Source organism: Branchiostoma belcheri, unplaced genomic scaffold, assembly GCF_001625305.1.
Source record: "Branchiostoma belcheri isolate BF01 breed outbred unplaced genomic scaffold, Haploidv18h27 scaffold5, whole genome shotgun sequence".
Classification (NCBI taxonomy): Eukaryota; Metazoa; Chordata; class Leptocardii; order Amphioxiformes; family Branchiostomatidae; genus Branchiostoma; species Branchiostoma belcheri.
Genome location: NW_017804131.1, coordinates 7844268 through 7861434, shown reverse-complemented (window position 1 = coordinate 7861434; position 17167 = coordinate 7844268). Strand labels below are relative to the sequence as shown.

General features: G+C 41.6%; 1 protein-coding gene across 1 annotated transcript; it reads left to right on the top strand.

The window, feature by feature from the left end:
* Window positions 1-5767: 5767 nt before the first annotated feature.
* LOC109480028 (matrix metalloproteinase-16-like) lies at window positions 5768-16525 on the top strand. Its single transcript, XM_019782172.1, has 10 exons — window positions 5768-6022; window positions 7456-7582; window positions 7983-8194; window positions 8536-8746; window positions 10341-10499; window positions 11377-11622; window positions 12170-12309; window positions 14083-14224; window positions 14944-15086; window positions 15757-16525. Exons 1-10 carry the CDS (start codon window positions 5927-5929, stop codon window positions 15955-15957), a joined length of 1677 nt encoding a protein of 558 aa, XP_019637731.1. The 5' UTR covers window positions 5768-5926; the 3' UTR covers window positions 15958-16525.
* Window positions 16526-17167: the final 642 nt, after the last annotated feature.

Here is a 17167-nt window from a genome sequence, read left to right as displayed (position 1 = left end):
AGTCGGTGTGGCCTAACTTTGAATATGCTTTGAAACCCATTGTGTTCTGTTACATAACAATGTTGATGCTTTGTATTTGTTATTTGCTTTTCTTATTGTTTGTATCTGTGTAGCATAGGAGCTGAAGCCTGGTAGAAGCTGCCTTTACTGGTCAATTTGATTTACTTTTGAATTTGTTAGTGTCTTGCTCCCACCGGATATGTTTAAAGATTAGCCCGGACCAGATATGGGGCAAGGAAACTATAATGTACTAGTTTGCTGTTTTCTAATCTTGCTCCCCTTTTCCTTCTTCTCACATCACTTTATCACATCTGAATACTATATCTAGTGCTACTACTAGAAGCAAAACAGGCATGTGTTTCATGCATGTATTTTTGACATGACTAAGTTTTTTTTCCTCTCTTTTCGTACAGGGATGGAAACGCAATGAACCAAGCAACGTTATCAGTTTTATATTCCCGAAACTTTGCGTACAATACATTCAGTCTGGCAATCCACAGCCTATGTGGGACGATACTGAATGCGTACGAAGAAAGCGGTTCATCTGCCAAGCTCCTTTGGACATATGAAAAAGAAAGAAAAATTCGCACTTTTTTTCTGCTGATGTTGTTGGTCCCTGGACCACCTTACTTCTACCAAACATGCAAATTTGCATTGTCTCTGCCGCTGGCATATCTTTGATTTTTTTTTTTCATTTTATTTGCTCATTGTGTTGAGCTGGCGATTGAAAAAGAAATGCGATGTTCACTAATGAGTGATATTCTGTGATATTCTGTGGAGATTAAACGCGCTAAAGCGCATGGAAGGCAAGAGAGGAAAGAAGGAAAGAAAAGAAGAAGGAAGCAAGGAATAGCTAGGAAGAAAGGAAGGAAGGAAGGAAGACAGGTTGTACATAGAATGTAGAACAAATATTAGATTTCAAAGAAAACTAGCAAGTACGTGGAGATTCAACGCACTAAAGTGCATGGGAGGCAAGGGGATAGAAGGAAGGAAGGAAGGAAGGAGGGAAGGAAGGAAGGAAGGAAGGGTGTAAATAGAATGTAGAACAAATATTAAATTTCAAAGAAAACTAGCATGTGGAGAATTAACGCACTAAAGTGCATGGGAGGCAAGGGGATGGAAGGAAGGAAGGAAGGAAGGAGGGAAGGGTGTAAATAGAATGTAGAACAAATATTAGATTTCAAAGAAAACTAGCATGTGGAGAATTAACGCACTAAAGCGCATAGGAGGCAAGGGGATGGAAGGAAGGAAGGAACGCTGTAAATAAAATGTAGAACAAATATTAGGTTTCAAAGAAAACTAGCATGTGCAGATTCAACGCACCAAAGCGCATGGGAGGCAAGGGGATGGAAGGAAGAAAGGAAGGAAGGAGGGAAGGAAGGAAGGAGGGGTGTAAATAGAATGTAGAACAAATATTAGATTTCAAAGAAAACTAGCATGTGCAGATTCAACGCACTAAAGCGAGTGGAAGGCAAGGGGATGGAAGAAAGGAAGAAATGAGGGAAGGAAGGGTGTAAATAGAATGTAGAACAAATATTAGATTGAAAGAAAACTAGCATGTGGAGAATTAACGCACTAAAGCGCATGGGAGGCAAGGGAAAGGAAGGAAGGAACGTTGTAAATAAAATGTAGAACAAATATTAGGTTTCAAAGAAAACTAGCATGTGGAGATTCAACGCACCAAAGCGCATGGGAGGCAAGGGGATGGAAGGAAGGAAGGAGGAAAGGAAGGGAGGAAGGATGTAAATAGAATGTAGAACAAATATTAGATTTGAAAAAAAAATGGCATGTGGAGATTCAGCGCTCTAAAGCGCGTGGAAGGCAAGGAGAAGGAAGAGAGAAATTAAGGAAGGAAAGAAGCACAGAAGAAAGGAGGGAATGAGGGAAGGGTGTATGTAAAACAAATATTAGATTTCAAAGAAAATTAGCATGTGGAGATTTAGCGCACTAAAGCGCATGGGAGGCAAGGAGAAGGAAGGAAGGAGGGAAGGAAGGAAGGATGTAAATAGAATGTAGAACAAATATTTGATTTAAATGAAAACTAGCATGTGGATATTCAGCGCACTAAAGCGCATGGGAGGCAAGGAGAAGGAAGGAAAGAAAGAAGGAAGGAGGTAACGAAGGAAAGAAGGAAGGGTTTTTTGTAAATAATAGAAAATAGAACAAACATTAGGTTTGAAAGTAAACAATTCGCCCGTATCCACACACTTTTAAGACCCGCCGACCGAACAAAACAAAAAATGAATAATCATCTGTATGAAAATCTTGATCAGCTGAGTTAGGGACTTGTGCAGTTCCCCATCATCCCGCTTGGTGGCGCTAATCTATAATATCGTAGCGCGCGGTCAATAAATAGTCTATCATTTGTCTGTAACCACCTCGGCCGGCTAATAAACTAAAAGCTTCAAAAACGGAAAGGACAAGACGCCATGGCGGATGTGAGCTACAATGACGATCCCGTCTATGACTCTGATGACGAGTTACCGAGCCTGGTGTCCATCGACGGCTTGGAATCTGACGACGGATACGAGTCAGACGACATCTATGGGCAACCTGAGGATGATTTTCAACAGGAACAACACTTGGGACCAGCTCCACAAGAAGGAATCGGCAGATAGGAACAAAAGACATCGCCACAGGCTCAAGACATCGTCACAGGCACAAGACATTGTCACGGGCACAACTCCGGAGGGACTACACAGAATAAGAAAATGTACTGAGCCACTGTAAAAGTCTGTCAACAGTTTTATCATTGGATGTGGAAAGATGTTCCTGAAAATACATAGCGATGGAGGATTTCACCAAAGACCAGAAGAGGTTGAACTTTTTACTTGCTATCGTCCATGCCAGTTCCTTCTGTATCTGTTCTAAACGCACTTCGTGTGAAAAAAAAAGAACTGCCATTCTTTCAACATATGCACGTGTAGACGCGAAGACTGTCACCGACCGGAGGACGATTCGTGATACTGCATAATTTGTGTGCTTTACTGTGGAGCAAAGGCAGTGAGGAAGAAAACTTGGACAAAATTTGCAAGTACAATCATGAAGCATGGTGTATGTCTTATCAATATAATTGAATCGCTGTATATAGCAATATAGTTTTCTTTTTTTGTGTACAGTATAGCAAATCCTGTGTGCAGATTTCTCAGCATAATACACAAATATTATATATTGAATCATGTCTTTATATGTCGACGCAAAGTCAATATTCCGATGAATAGGAAGAAATTTAGAAAACAAAAAAACTCGTGAAAATATTGATGCAGACGTGTTGTGGTTCAAATTTCAGTGGTGAAATGTGTGTGTTTTTTTTTTTTAGAAAATTGTATACTTAAAAATGTATTGAATTGTACTATTTTTATGACTGTCAGACTGAGTCAAAATTGAAGTTCTGGAAGATTTCTTGCTATTTACTTTTGTATACAAACATCTAAGACAATGATTCACACAACCAAAACTTGTTCTATCCCTGTATATGTAGTAAATCGAGTTAGACAAGTAACGATGGCAACTGTTGTCAGAGATGTGAATATTTTGTTACATTTGATTTAGTCGATCAAAAAGCTGGGATTTCTGTAAAGAATATTTTGCGAAAAAGTTGTGAAAACGTTCAACCAAATGTAAGATATGTGCATATAAATGCATATCATATGCATATCTTTTTTGTATCTGTGTAGAAAGAAAATGTTTTCTAGCAAAATCACCTGAATGTCGATACAAGAACTGGACGACAAGACAAGTAGCCTGTTAGACAATAATAAAAAAAAGTCACTCAGACCCAGTTGTCTGTTTATTTGTTTATTATGATTTTTCACAAAGTGAAAGGGAGGGCATACACACCTTTACAAGTTGCCCTCCCCTATACAAAAACACATATACAACATCAAAATTTACATCGTCAATAACAAGTAAAACATACATCAATATAGAAGGTTAAGAATAATTCAAATACGTATATATCTAATAAGTAGTTATATTGTTTCGATAAAATAAGACTTAGTGAGGTCTAGAAGCAACACAAGAACTACACCCACAAGAAGTGGTCCAAGTACATGGCAGGTCAAGACTGTAATGTGTGTGAAATTTATTGTGGGTGGCTTTTAGTAGTTTATGTTTAGGCCATGTTGATTTGATTATATGGATGACATCCTCCGGGAGCCCCAAAACTGATGCGCGTGTGCGAATAAAAAAAAAGGTTTGCAAAAAAAAGTTCTTTTCATTATGAAATCTACGTGGTCATGAGGGTTGACCAAATGGCACAGAATATGGTTTGGCGAATAATCTAGTCTTCAAGTTCATTTCTTTACAATTTCGTCTTTTTTCGTTTGATTTTGGCATTCTACGACATTGGTATAGTTTTTATTAATTTTGTTTTGTAACTTATGGTATATTTTTGCTCATTTTACAACTGTTTTGTACGATTTACAGTATGGTTGAAAACTTGAAATGGTTGAAAACGCGCGCGGATGTCATCCATATAATCAAATCAACATGGCCTTAAATGATATAACATCTGACTGATGAGCTGCTCGCTCACCAGTACCACGGAGGTCAGAGTCCAAATAGTGACTAACCTGGGGATGTATGTGTGACTGAATGCAGATGTCTGTCTTTGACTTATTGTATAATGGTGCTCAAATTACCCATGTTTGTAATTGTCAACTCTACTTACGAGTTGTAAAAAAAAATGGCAGCCATCTTTGATGTCATCATTTCCGCCGGAAGTTACGTCACACGGTGAGACGAGTACTTCCTTAATACTCACCTGTAATCTAAAGTTTTTAAATGAGGTAATTCTGACATCACTTCCTGTCTCACGTTCCGTCCTTCCGTGCGTTATAAATACTGGGGTACAAAAATAATCATTGCATAAAAGTTTTTATACTTTTTCAGAGAGAATGCATAGATCGCATGCATAGTATACACACGTTTTTCCAATACCATTCAGTGTAGATTGAGGTCAAATTTCAGAAACCTTGTCCGATATTATATGTTAAAACTATTACTGGATTTTCCTATTGACATGTATGTCCCTATGACTTAACATGCATACAAATAGTACTAATGTGTCCCATGTTGTTTAAGCCAAGGTAAAGCTAATGTTAACCTGGGCGTCCAACGTTCGCCTGTTGCGGCTGTTGTTCAAATGGCACACAAATTTAATCGCTACATCCTTTATTCCAGCTGAACTTATTAGAAACTATAGAGTTTACCTAGAGCTGACATTAGGCCACACCGCCTTAATTTTATGGATGGCATCCTCTGAAGACCCCCAAACTAGTGCGAGCGGGCGAAAAAAAAATCCGGCCAAAAATAAAAATGCTACTAAGCCACCGGAATACAGAGGCAAAGCTGGTACTGTGAATGTGCGGCAGAACATAGCGACATATACGAATGGCCGGCACATGCTGGCTTTTTGCGGATTTATGAATCGACACTGTACGTATGTACTGAGGTCTTGCGTCGTGGAGCTTTGGAAGCCTGGGTGCCATACTCCAGCGTTACCACCGGTTGTCATCCATAAAATTAAGTCGGTGTGGCCTTAATACAAAATGAGAGTTCGCCATATGATGTCAATGACCTTCAGAGAATGGATGCCCATCATTGTCTCTACTGACTGATCCGTACTAAGCAGTACCACGCTCCTACATGTCGTAAAGACTCTTCCCTTTGTTAGTGTGTGTATACAAATCAAATATCCGAGTTCAACGCTCTTCCGTCGTGACTGTTGTTGAAGTGACTCATAATTACAACATCCTTTATTCCAGGTAAAAAAAAAAAACGACGACACAACAGTCCGCCATTATTCACTGATCCGTTAATCACCTGCACTGGTGCGGTGACTCTGACTGTGCACAAGAACAGTAGTCTCAGTGTTGGAGCGGCCATTTCGGCGGAAAGAAGGAGTTTGTTTGGCTGTGCCGAAATGGAGTCGGTTGTTTGGGTCTTCACGGTTGTACTAGCGTTGCAGTGTGGCGGTGTCGTTGGTGGTAACGACGTTACTGACATGGACGGTGGAATGGTACGTGTGTTTGTGTTGTCTGAAAGTACGTGAGTTGTGCTCGGTTTTGAGATTGGTGGGGAGTACATTACGTTTGTCATTTGTTTGTTTCCGGGTGTGAGAATGACGAGAAGGCGGGAGAAACCAGCTTCAGACGACTTGTTTTGACGGGCATTTTCATACATACAAACTCCCAGACAAGTTCTGTCAACAAGCCAGCAAAATCTGACCTTACAGTTGACCTTAATGTTGTGTTTTCGCCATTTGAGTGTTGGGGGGGGGGAGGCGTCACAAATGGATATCTCTAACTTGATCAGTAGGAAGTTACGCTTTTCACGGCCACTTTTCTATCACATAAAAAAGCTTTGCTTTCTGCGTGGCTTTATCGAACGAATGCTACAGTTACAGCATAATTTTCTGACGCCCGTGAATGTACGTTTCCTCATAGTCATATCTGTAGTTCGTAATTGCTGTGACAGTGACAGAAGTGGCAGAACGAGTCACTAGAACGTATCTAGCTGCAGTGTCCTTAGTACAACGTACCCTGAGGCACATACTTTGTTTTTCTGCTATCAGAACTTCATTGCAGACACGTTGACATTATATGATAGTTTACTTGCATGAACCATTACATTAAAGAAATGGGATGTCTGTCACATGCTTGTAAATAAACTGAATTTGCTGTAAACATAGACTGAGTTTGCGCCTCTGAAAAGGAGTTGGCACCCCTAAGAAATCTTATTGGTACAGTCTGTCCCGGTCGAATAAACACCTGTAATGATGTATAACATGGCTGCTACACTTTCAACTACATACCTGGGCGAGTTCTCTGTCTGGAACAAAAGACAGATTGTTCCCATGGAGTGGAAGCGGGTACTAGTAATCTCCAAACAGATCTTTTGGTGGCTACAAGAATTATCAAACTGTCAACGTAGTATCCGTTTGCTACCAAAGGCTGGCGACAAAAGATATATTAGTATACTAGTAGAAAAAGAAGCCAGTTAGAACGCATTTAACACGTCAAAAATAAGCCAAAGCCTACATCTCTGCTTAGAGCGTAAGAAGCTCGTACAAGCACAGGTCTTCGTCTTCAAAAAACGCCTGATTGTACAAAAGATACGACTTTTGGCAACATGTTAACGTTTTAGTTGCAGTTTTCAAAACAACCGCAAGAGAGCACTGAGTCAAGCAGTGGTTAACAATCAAGTCAAGTCAAATAAACGACGTTTTACATGTACTTGTAAAATGTCGTTGGTCAAATCAAATCAAAGGAACAAACGTTGAGAATACGTTATTTTGAGGCAACGAACAAACTGCTTTTCAGAGAGAAGGTTTTTCTCAGTGCAGCTCTCTTTTTGTGCGATCAATTTTTGGCGACGCCTCCGGGACTGAGCCGACATCACCCATACAGAGTCAACAAGTTGTAATACGGTAGTTTATCCTTTTCCCGGTAGAACTACCTACACCGCTATGGGTACGTCGGGATGGTGCGCGCGGACAACAATATGACACGCATGGACTCTGACCAGACCAGGAGGGCCATTATGATGTTTCAGAGGTTCGCAAATCTCAATATGACAGGTAAGAAATCATATTCAATATTCCATTTTATAAGTGAGAAATATACGTACTAAGTTTGTGTATATACTGTTTTCTCTGGTGCGTCTTTTTGTCAGTTTTCTATGTATGTATGTATGTATGCGAGCGTGTGTCTGCATTTGTTGTGTGTGTGTGTGTGTTTTGTGTGTGGGTGTGTGTATGTGTGTGTGTTGTGTGTGTGTGCGCGTGTGTGTGTGTTGTGTGTGTGTGTGTGTGTGTGTGTGTGTGTGTGTGTGTGTTGTGTGTGTGTGTGTGTGTGTGTGTGTTTGTGACGTCACATTATGCAGATGATACGTGACTCGGTGAGCAGTGGGTCACAAGTTGGAGAAAGTCTGTGGCGTCCCCCGTTTGTTGCAATATGACAATGTCTCTGTTTACCCAGGTGTGATGGACGATGCGACAATGGAGAAGATGTCTGAGCCTCGCTGCGGCGTTCCTGACATGAACGGCACCAACTCTCTGTTACGTCGCCGCCGCCGGTACGCGCTGTTAGGCAGCAGGTGGCTTATAAAGGACATCACCTACCGCATCACCGGGTACACTCAGAAACTAGCCAGGAGCATCGTCGATAACGACATCAGGGAAGGTTTTAAGGTGAGTTAGATGGAAATTCTGAGGGCACTCACTTGACAGCTAGCAGCAGGAAATATACATATTATGGCCTGTGGGCTTTACATGCGTTAAGTGCCGTACTGTCAATGATATATGATGCGCTGTGAGTTGTTTTGAGTTGTGTTAAGAGAGAGAAAAAACCTAGGAAACTTGTCGTATCTTCAGTTTATTCATCTATTTATTAGTTATGTATTGCCCAACAAGTCATATACTATTGTTAAGGGTCAACACTGGGAGAGAATAGAGTCGTTAGGTATACATGCAAATACAATTGATAAGATACACGGTCAAATTTGCAATAATGTATCTTCATTTCCCAACAGGTGTGGTCGGACAATTCCAACCTGAAGTTCAGGCAGGTCGAATCGTCAGATGAAGCAGCCCACATCACGATGTTCTTCGCGCCCGATGACCACGGTGACCGGAGCCCGTTTGATGGGCCCGCCGGTGTTCTCGCTCACGCTCTGCCGCCCGCGGGAAGGGGAGAGACGCACTTCGACGACGATGAAACCTGGACTACTGGGACCTTTTCAGGTGACGAGAACAAATGTTCTGTTTTTATTTGCAATTCGACATGGATAATACAGGACATGGTGGTGAGGTACTCTAGCTGTAGCTAATTTTAACCTCGCCACCAGACATACAGGTATAATAAATTGTTTTTATTGTCCAAACAGTACCCGTGCAGTCGCAGCCTTTATACGACTGAATTGATGCAGGTATCACAATAACCAATACAAATCACAACAATTACAACAGTCAAATAATACACATGATACACATATTTGTTCCACAATTATTTTTGTGGAACTGTCTCAAGGGTCTGTGCGGCTGCCATTCGGCGTCACAAGGTGACCTCAATACGACTTTCTCCAACCGAAGTTAGGTACCCATTCACCTCTTGGTGGAGTGAGGAAATTCGTGTAAAGTGCCTTTCCCAAGGGCACAACGTCGGGGCGCATGTTCAGACATGTCCCGGGTACGACTCAGAATCGAACCCAGGTCTCCCGGTTCACAGTCGATTGCTCTAACCACTACACCATCCCCGACGCCACACTACACAGCGACAAAATACAAAATACAATGACAAAAACAACAGGGAACATCAAATGGGTGGAAATGGCAAAAGGGAGATTATGGTAATGATCATGTTCATGTATGAGAGAACAAATGTTCATGTTCATGTATTGTTTCTTGATATTTTGATGTGACAAATTGTACCCAATTCAGGGGGAAGTGGTTGTACCCCCCCCCCTGCTGATGCACATTTGGAATAATGATATGAATCTTTATTGCATGTTCTTGCCCAGATGGGCTAAAAGAGGACATGCAGTCAAAACATGAGTATTGCATACTGGAACGCTATATTCTAATGCTAATTGCTATGAATCTATACATTATATCAATATTATATACTACCTATCATCTACTGTTAGTTGCCCTTTCTTCTCTCTTTTTGAAGCATTTGGAGACATAATTAAATCCTTTGTCTGCTATACATTCGTTCTTGCATGATATCAAGATTATTTAAAATCAGCACACAAAGCGTCTTTTAGTGTCAGATATCATTACTACTTAGGGCACAAAAACTCAGCCACAAACAGGATTCGTGTCTTTACACGACAACTGTAAGAAACCGGAGGAGCCAGTAAAAACCCCTTGGTCCCGGGCCGGATTCGGACTCACGGCTCCCGGGCCACAGTCAGGCGCTCAAACTGAGTGAGCTAAAAGGTCTAGACCCCTTGGCTGGGTCAGTTGGTAGCACCTATAAACCCCCAACTGTTACACAACGACGGCAACAACGACGATAGCAGAAGGACTGTTGATACGTTGTCAGCTAATTGTGTTTGGTTGTACTCTCCAAGCAGATGTTGAGGTATTGGCTTATTTTTGGCGTTTTTATCGGGCTTTCTTTTTGTACTGGATTTTTTTTCATGAAAAACAGGCAGTAAAACAGTAAAAAGAAAAGAAAGCCAGATAAAACGCGCCAAAAATAAGCCGAAGTCTAAACCTCTGCTTTATAGTAGTGTTCAAAGAGATTTTAAACCTGTTGATTTTACTAACCAAATGAGGCTATTCATGGGGTTTAAGTAACCTGTTTTCATCAATGTTTTGTCCTTCACCCCAGGAATCAACCTTCTCCAAGTGGCGGCTCATGAGTTCGGGCACGCCCTTGGTTTGGGCCACTCTGACGTGGAGGAAGCCCTCATGGCGCCCTTCTACAGGGGGTACAAAGAGAACTTCCAGCTTCACTCGGACGACATCCAAGGGATACAGATTCTGTACGGTAGGTAGCGTCATTCAAGCCTTCCAAATATAGGCTTGAGAGTCATGAAAGTTCATGTGTGTTGGTAGTAATCATAGTAAAACGTTGAACTTTATTCCACCACACAATTTACAATCGATCAATTGCTTACGTCACGTATCAGTAAAGTCTCGTGTGAATAAGGTCACGTGCTTGTAAACCGTAACTCTCGCGAGATCACGTTGTGAAGTGATTGGCCATTAATAGTAATTATGCTGATGAAGGCGATAGTGGTCGCTGAAAATTTGATCTCTGTGAATTGTGTGTTGGAATAAATTCAACGTTTCACTAGTCTTGAGAGTCGACTGGAACAAGTAGAAATTGAGTAAAAGGCAGATGACATAAAAGGGGACTTAGTCCGCCGCTGAAGAAAGAGGACAATAGGACGGAGCAAAGTTTGTCACTAGCCCCAAATTGTACTCATCATATATACCGGACCTCCTCTCTTGGCGTGTTATCTGCTGTCTGTTTGGCCTACTGTGCTACTAGCTCTTCCCAGCCGCTTCCAAAGCCTGGTAGAGGCTTGTGTAGTGTTATATTAAGCATTCTGTCTTCCTATAGTATGACATTAATACCTTCGGTCCTGTGTATGGACGTTAGAGACTCAGCACACTTATCGATGACTTATCGAGTAGTGGTAGCCCGGTGTGCTTGGCTAAAACGCAAGCCGTGTGGCAGCCGCATCTACTATCGCTAGCGAAAATTAAAATCACTACGCTTCGCCTTATACACTGTAGGAATGCGTAGGAAAGAGACCAGCTTTTACTGTCTCAATTATCTTGTAATAGACTGCGGACATGTAGTACATAGTTTTCTGCCGTTTAAAAAAAATGTTTTACGTTGCCGCCGCGGAAAACAGGAAGGCCTGAAGTCGAGCGTCCAGTCGTTGACCCCGGTGCCGTCGTGCCCCAGGCCCCAGTGACGACACCGCCGCCTCGTGTAACCGTACGGGCAGCTTCCAAACCACCTACACCCAGCAGCGCCACCCAGCGAACCGGCGCCGCCACTGCAGCACCGGGCTCGGGCGCCGGACCAGTCCCGGATAGATGTGCCGGTTATGTAGACGCCATCACGCAAGCGGGTGGCAAAACTTACGCCTTCAGAGGTAAATGTATAAACCTAGATATTCTGATAATATTATGAGTTTTTCTCGACCGTAAGCAGCCGTTTTAACAGTTGGTTAGCGAATAATGTTCAATGCTTAGTCGACCAACGATGTCAGTATCGATGCCCCTCGACGGACCTACCGTTAGTAACAGCATCTTCAGATACAGGGATAATAGTTGTTATATACAATCAGTTCAAGTCTTTCCGGCATTAGGGAGTGCATAGGGCGGTGCCCATCTCCGGTTCAATAGCCCTTGGGCCACACAGTTGTGCAATCCCTTTAGCACGGGGCTAGTCCACCGGTAGTGGTGTGTATCTGTACTTTTTCCGAAATGCTGAATGCTAAGCAGAGAAACAAGTATGGTAAGACTTGGCCGGGGATCGAAGTCATTACCTACCGAATGCAAGGCAAACACTCTCCCCACTTGACCATTGCGCCGGTGTTCTATACAATCAAGTGATAGTAAATGTGTACTCTGGTTTCTCAATACTTGATTGCTAATCATACCCGAAATCTTTGTCTTTTTGCTCCTCGCTTCTAACAGGTGGATATTTCTGGGAGTTGACTCGCACAGGAGTGGCCGGAGGTTACCCCAGGAAGATTTCCGAGAACTGGTCCGGGTTGCCTAATAACCTTGACGGGGCGCTGTACACTCGGGAAGACAGGAAAACCTACTTCTTCAAGGTAAGAAAGAATTAGCCTCTACCAGGCTTCGGGAGGCGGCTGGAAAGAGTACTAGAAATCGGCCAAATAGAGAGATAACATGCCAGAGGAGTTGGTCTGCTGGGAGACTAAAACAGTTTGCCGCGGTAAAGACAAACTTCCATGGCACGTTATCACTCTATCTGGCCGATTTCTACTCTTTCCAGCCGCCTCCCGAAGCCTGGTAGAGGCTGAAAAAGAATGCCCTGCTTCCCTGTACGCAACCTACCTTTCAAAATGGCGACCATGTACCAGCGAGACTAGTAGAGAGCCGTAATTACCTTCGCCAAGAAGGTTATGTTTTCAGGGGCGTTCGTGTATGTGTGTGTGTGTCTGTCTGTCTGTAAACACGATAACTTGAGTAGGTCTAAATGGATTGTCTTGATACTTGGTAGGTGGGTAGGGCTTGATGAGACCTCAAAATGATTAGATTTTGGGCCCCCTGGCGGCTTGTCATGGTACTGCAGCAGAACTTCTGGTTTTGATATCTCATGATCCAGACATGCTAGGGTGACGAAATTTGGATGGTAGATAGCTCTTGTGCTGGGGATGAAGTGACATGAGTTTGAGCCCCCTAGTTGCTTGCTCTAGAACTGCAGGGGGGGTTTAATGGACAAATGTTTAAAGGGGGATAACTCAAGAACCGATTGATGGATCAGCGTGATTTTTGGTATGTAGGTAGCTTGAGTGATGCTTGACATAATGATATTACAATTATGGAAATATGGATGTAATTTGCATAATTAATGAGGAAATTCTATTTATCAGCTGCATTCCATACTAGGAAGTTCAAGCTTGTGACATATGTTATTAAGAATGAGAGAAACACAGGCAGATATCAATTATGCAAATGAAGACTTAATTTGCATAATTAATGAGAAAATATTATAATTGCATAGTGGTAACTGCCTGGAATTTTATACTTGGGGTGTTTGAAAGTTAAGTTAAGGTGAACATAATTAAACATAACTTATTCAAATAAGGACCTCATTTGCATAATTTATGAGAAAATGTCATGGCATTCTTTGTTAAGATAAGACTGTCTTTTGGTGGAGAAAAGATCAACAGATATAATTCATGCAATTGATGATCCTATTTGCATAATTAGGGGGATTAATATATAATTTCTTAATCATAAAAGCTAACATCATTTGGCGAAGGTATGAGATCGTGGAACTCTAGTTTTCTCTTCTTTAGTGTCCTTTAGGGAAGTCAGTCTACAACCTAACCTAACCTATCAGAGGCCAGGGCAGGGTATTTCAGGATCCTCAGAAGTCATCATGTCTTCAAATTTAGCAGAGAGAGTACGGAGAAGTAAAATAAGTTTTGATGTACAATGTCACCACGATTCTACAACTGCTCACTCTATCTGTGTATCTCGGCTGAATTAAAGGGCCGGGTGATAATGTTTGGCTTCAATATGACTTAGAGATACTCTGCCACCTGATAGGCTAGGTAGATCTATACGGTAACCACTGTGAAGGACTTTCATATATATAGAAGAGGAAATTTTGGCGCTTCGCTGCTCAGTCGATCGGTTCTATGCCGCCATGTTGATGACGTAGGCACGCTCCTGTGTATGCAAATGTGCTATGCAATGTATGCAAGTGTGTATATATAATGTAGAACTGCACTGTTTTTATGTTATGTTAAAATTAATATACAGTCTACTTTTTCATTCTATGTTGCTATATTTTGATTGACATATATGAAAGTTTTCAAGAGAAATGACACTTTTTTTTTTGCTTATGGTAGGGGGGATCTTATTGGCGGTTCTCCGGCCGTCAGCCAGACAATGGGTACCCAAAGCCAATCAGGGAAGGGTTTAAAGGCGTCCCAGATAACATCGATGCAGCCTTTCAGTGGTCAGGCAACGGAAAAATCTACTTCACAAAAGGTAAACCCTTTTCACTTTTCTTCTTGTGGCTGTAAAAGCATCCAGCGGACTGGTATTCTATAGTAAGGTAATTTAAGATTATCTTTGCAAAAATAATGCAGATCCAACATCAAGATAAAAAATGTATACATATACCAGAAATGTAAAAGAAAGCCATAAATCACAATCACAAATTTATTGTGTGGAAGTCATAAACGTTTTTTTTATTACAGTATACGTCTTCATATGTACTGTTTCTTGAAAAAAAGTTGATCTATATTATTTCTTGGCCCGACGTTTAATGGGCAATTGATCTCAATTGAGGGAAAACTATTGATACATATTGAATGTTTCTGGTTTCCTCCGCGTATTCACTTCGTCATTTTCAACAGATGATTTTTAATGTGCAAATAAACAATATGCAAAAGCCGGTATGTTGACCTTGAAACGTGACCTTGACAAGGAACACCTGTTTCACCCTAGCCTCCACTGTGTTGGAAAGCACAAAAAATGATTTTATGAATAATTACTTGGTGTTGGTCAGGTAAAGTTTAACTTTTATCATAATGTTATATAGCAACACAGATGAACTTTCATGCTAATATATGAATAAATAGATCAAAATTATTTTGTCAAACTTCAAATCCACAGTAAGGCAAACAAATGACAATGTGATCAGATACTAAAGTAATCTATCGAAATTGTTTTTGCATAACGGTTTCGCCCCCCTCCCCCACCAGGTGACAAGTACTACCGTTATGATTTTGAAACCGGAGTGAACACCGCCATGTACCCACAAAGCCTTTCGCGATGGACTGGGTTGCCTACCGCCAAAGTGGACGCCGCATTCCAATGGATCAATGGGAAGACGTACTTTTTTAAGGTAAGGAGATTCTTAATCAGTCATTGACCTTGATCGTTGACCTAGACCAGAATGTACCTCGTGCGCATGCGCACTCGCAAGGAACTAAATGACTGCTCATGGCCGCACAACACAGTATTTATGGGCGAACCCCGTGGTCAAAAGTAGTCCGGACACAACGTAGTGCTGCACAATACTAGAGAAGGGTGCAGAAATTGTTCTGTGCATGGTATCGAGATAGAACCTGTGGTAAATGTTAGAGTAATACGTCAGTTTTGAGACTGTAAAAGTTGAATTATGGTGCGTGTTCAGTCGGCGTAGATTTGCGCTTGGATACTTGTCCCGCCTTATACTGTGCGTCGGCTGCAGTTCCATGACCTCCGCAGTTTCGCTAATAAAAGAGGGCATGAGAAGAGAACTAGCCGACAAATCTAAGCTCATTTTCACATATTTTGTACACTATACCCTGAAATTAAACATATCAAAATTCTTGCTTTGCTTGTGCACCCTACTATGATTTTCAGTGAGTCGACCTGAGTCACTTTGGGGTCCTTGACTATAGAAATCCCCATCATGAGGGCTAATACTGTGTTGTGCCGCCATGATGGCTTATCATAGAGACTATCTTTTCTAAACAGAGAAAGAAATATCAATATCTGCTTATTTCTGCGTTGATATCATAATTCTACAGGCGCATAAGACCTGGCTGTTTGATGATCTCACCATGGAAGTGAATGCATTTTACCCACAATTCACCTCAACTGCCTGGTTCGGCTGCCGGCGGGGAGGAGGCGGAGGCCCCCCGAATCGTTCTGATTGGATAAGAGGACAGCCAATCATCGTTGTCGTATCTCTGGTCATTTTGCAGATGTCTGTAATGTTGTCGGCTTGATATACATCCTATTACATCGATTTCTGTCAAAAGTTGAGCCAAAGATTTAAGTTGCTAAGTGCTAAGAAAAATTTCAAAGTTAGTAGTATATCGGCTATTATAAAAATATCGGTGAGCAATATATTTAACAGGAAAAGAAACCAACATCAACTTGGAAGATGTTTTGTATCTTTAGATTGTCTCGTTTTGTTCATGTCTTGTATTAGACTTAGAACTTTCGTATTTAGACGTAACACTACTTTTTTGTTCGAAATGCCATATTGTTTTTGTCACGTCATGTTAAGGTCTGGTGTTGTATTATAAGAAATATATTGTAAGAAATATAAAGTATTTTTTGTATATAGTCACCTGCGATGGCACCTACGGATTGCTGGTATTTCGATGAAGCTTAACAAGGAAGAATAACTATATATAATAGCTTTATTTGAATGTAATCTATATCTTCCTGGTGATCTTCAAGTGCTTTGGTCAGCGGTTGATATGTTGAAGTGGAATTTCATTAGTTAGTTTTATTGAATAAAATTTTGGAAGACAAAATACTTGGCTACTTGGTGTTAACATGCCGACCTTGTCGAGCCACGCTATCTGGAGGACATGTAGACTGCTAAAGCCCCTGTCACACATTCAGAACCTTCCCCGACCACCAACCAAGCAAAGTTGACTGAAGTTTGAATTGGGGGAGCCGTCTGACCAGATTTAGTCGACGCCCATTTTTCTATACACATTTTGTACACATATTGAGTTAAATTTGAGTCAAAGTTGACTCCTGAACATGCCCCGAACATTGCTAACCTACTCCCGAACATTAGCTAACCACCTGCCACACACAAGCATGCCCGAACCTCTGTTTCACAACCATTTTGAAACACTTGGCTGGTGCGGCGGACACGTAGCCCCCCCCCCCTCCCTATCTGTATCTGTATAGCCGGTATAACCGCCTTTCGGCGTAACACACCAGCTTCGCAGGCACGCGGCGCGGCGGCAGCTGGCTATATTACACCGATCGACTTGTTACACCTAACCCTTGAACTTCTAGCTCTAGACATTGTTTAAAGCTATCTATTGACAATGCCCCTACTGTACTTGGTGACAGTGAGTTCCATTCTGCGATAGTTCAAGGAAAGAATGAATTCTTGAACACCTCAATCCTTGGCTGATAACTCTGGTACTTGAATGCATGGCTATTTCTTGTTCTCTTCTGGGCTGGTAT

Bases quoted from the DNA above. Each gene is read 5' to 3' on its own strand.
- LOC109480028 (XM_019782172.1), top strand. From the start codon at position 5,927: ATGGAGTCGGTTGTTTGGGTCTTCACGGTTGTACTAGCGTTGCAGTGT. The intron at 10,500-11,376 runs GTAGGTAGCGTC...CGCGGAAAACAG, and splicing joins AGGGATACAGATTCTGTACG to GAAGGCCTGAAGTCGAGCGT. The intron at 15,087-15,756 runs GTAAGGAGATTC...ATAATTCTACAG, and splicing joins GGAAGACGTACTTTTTTAAG to GCGCATAAGACCTGGCTGTT.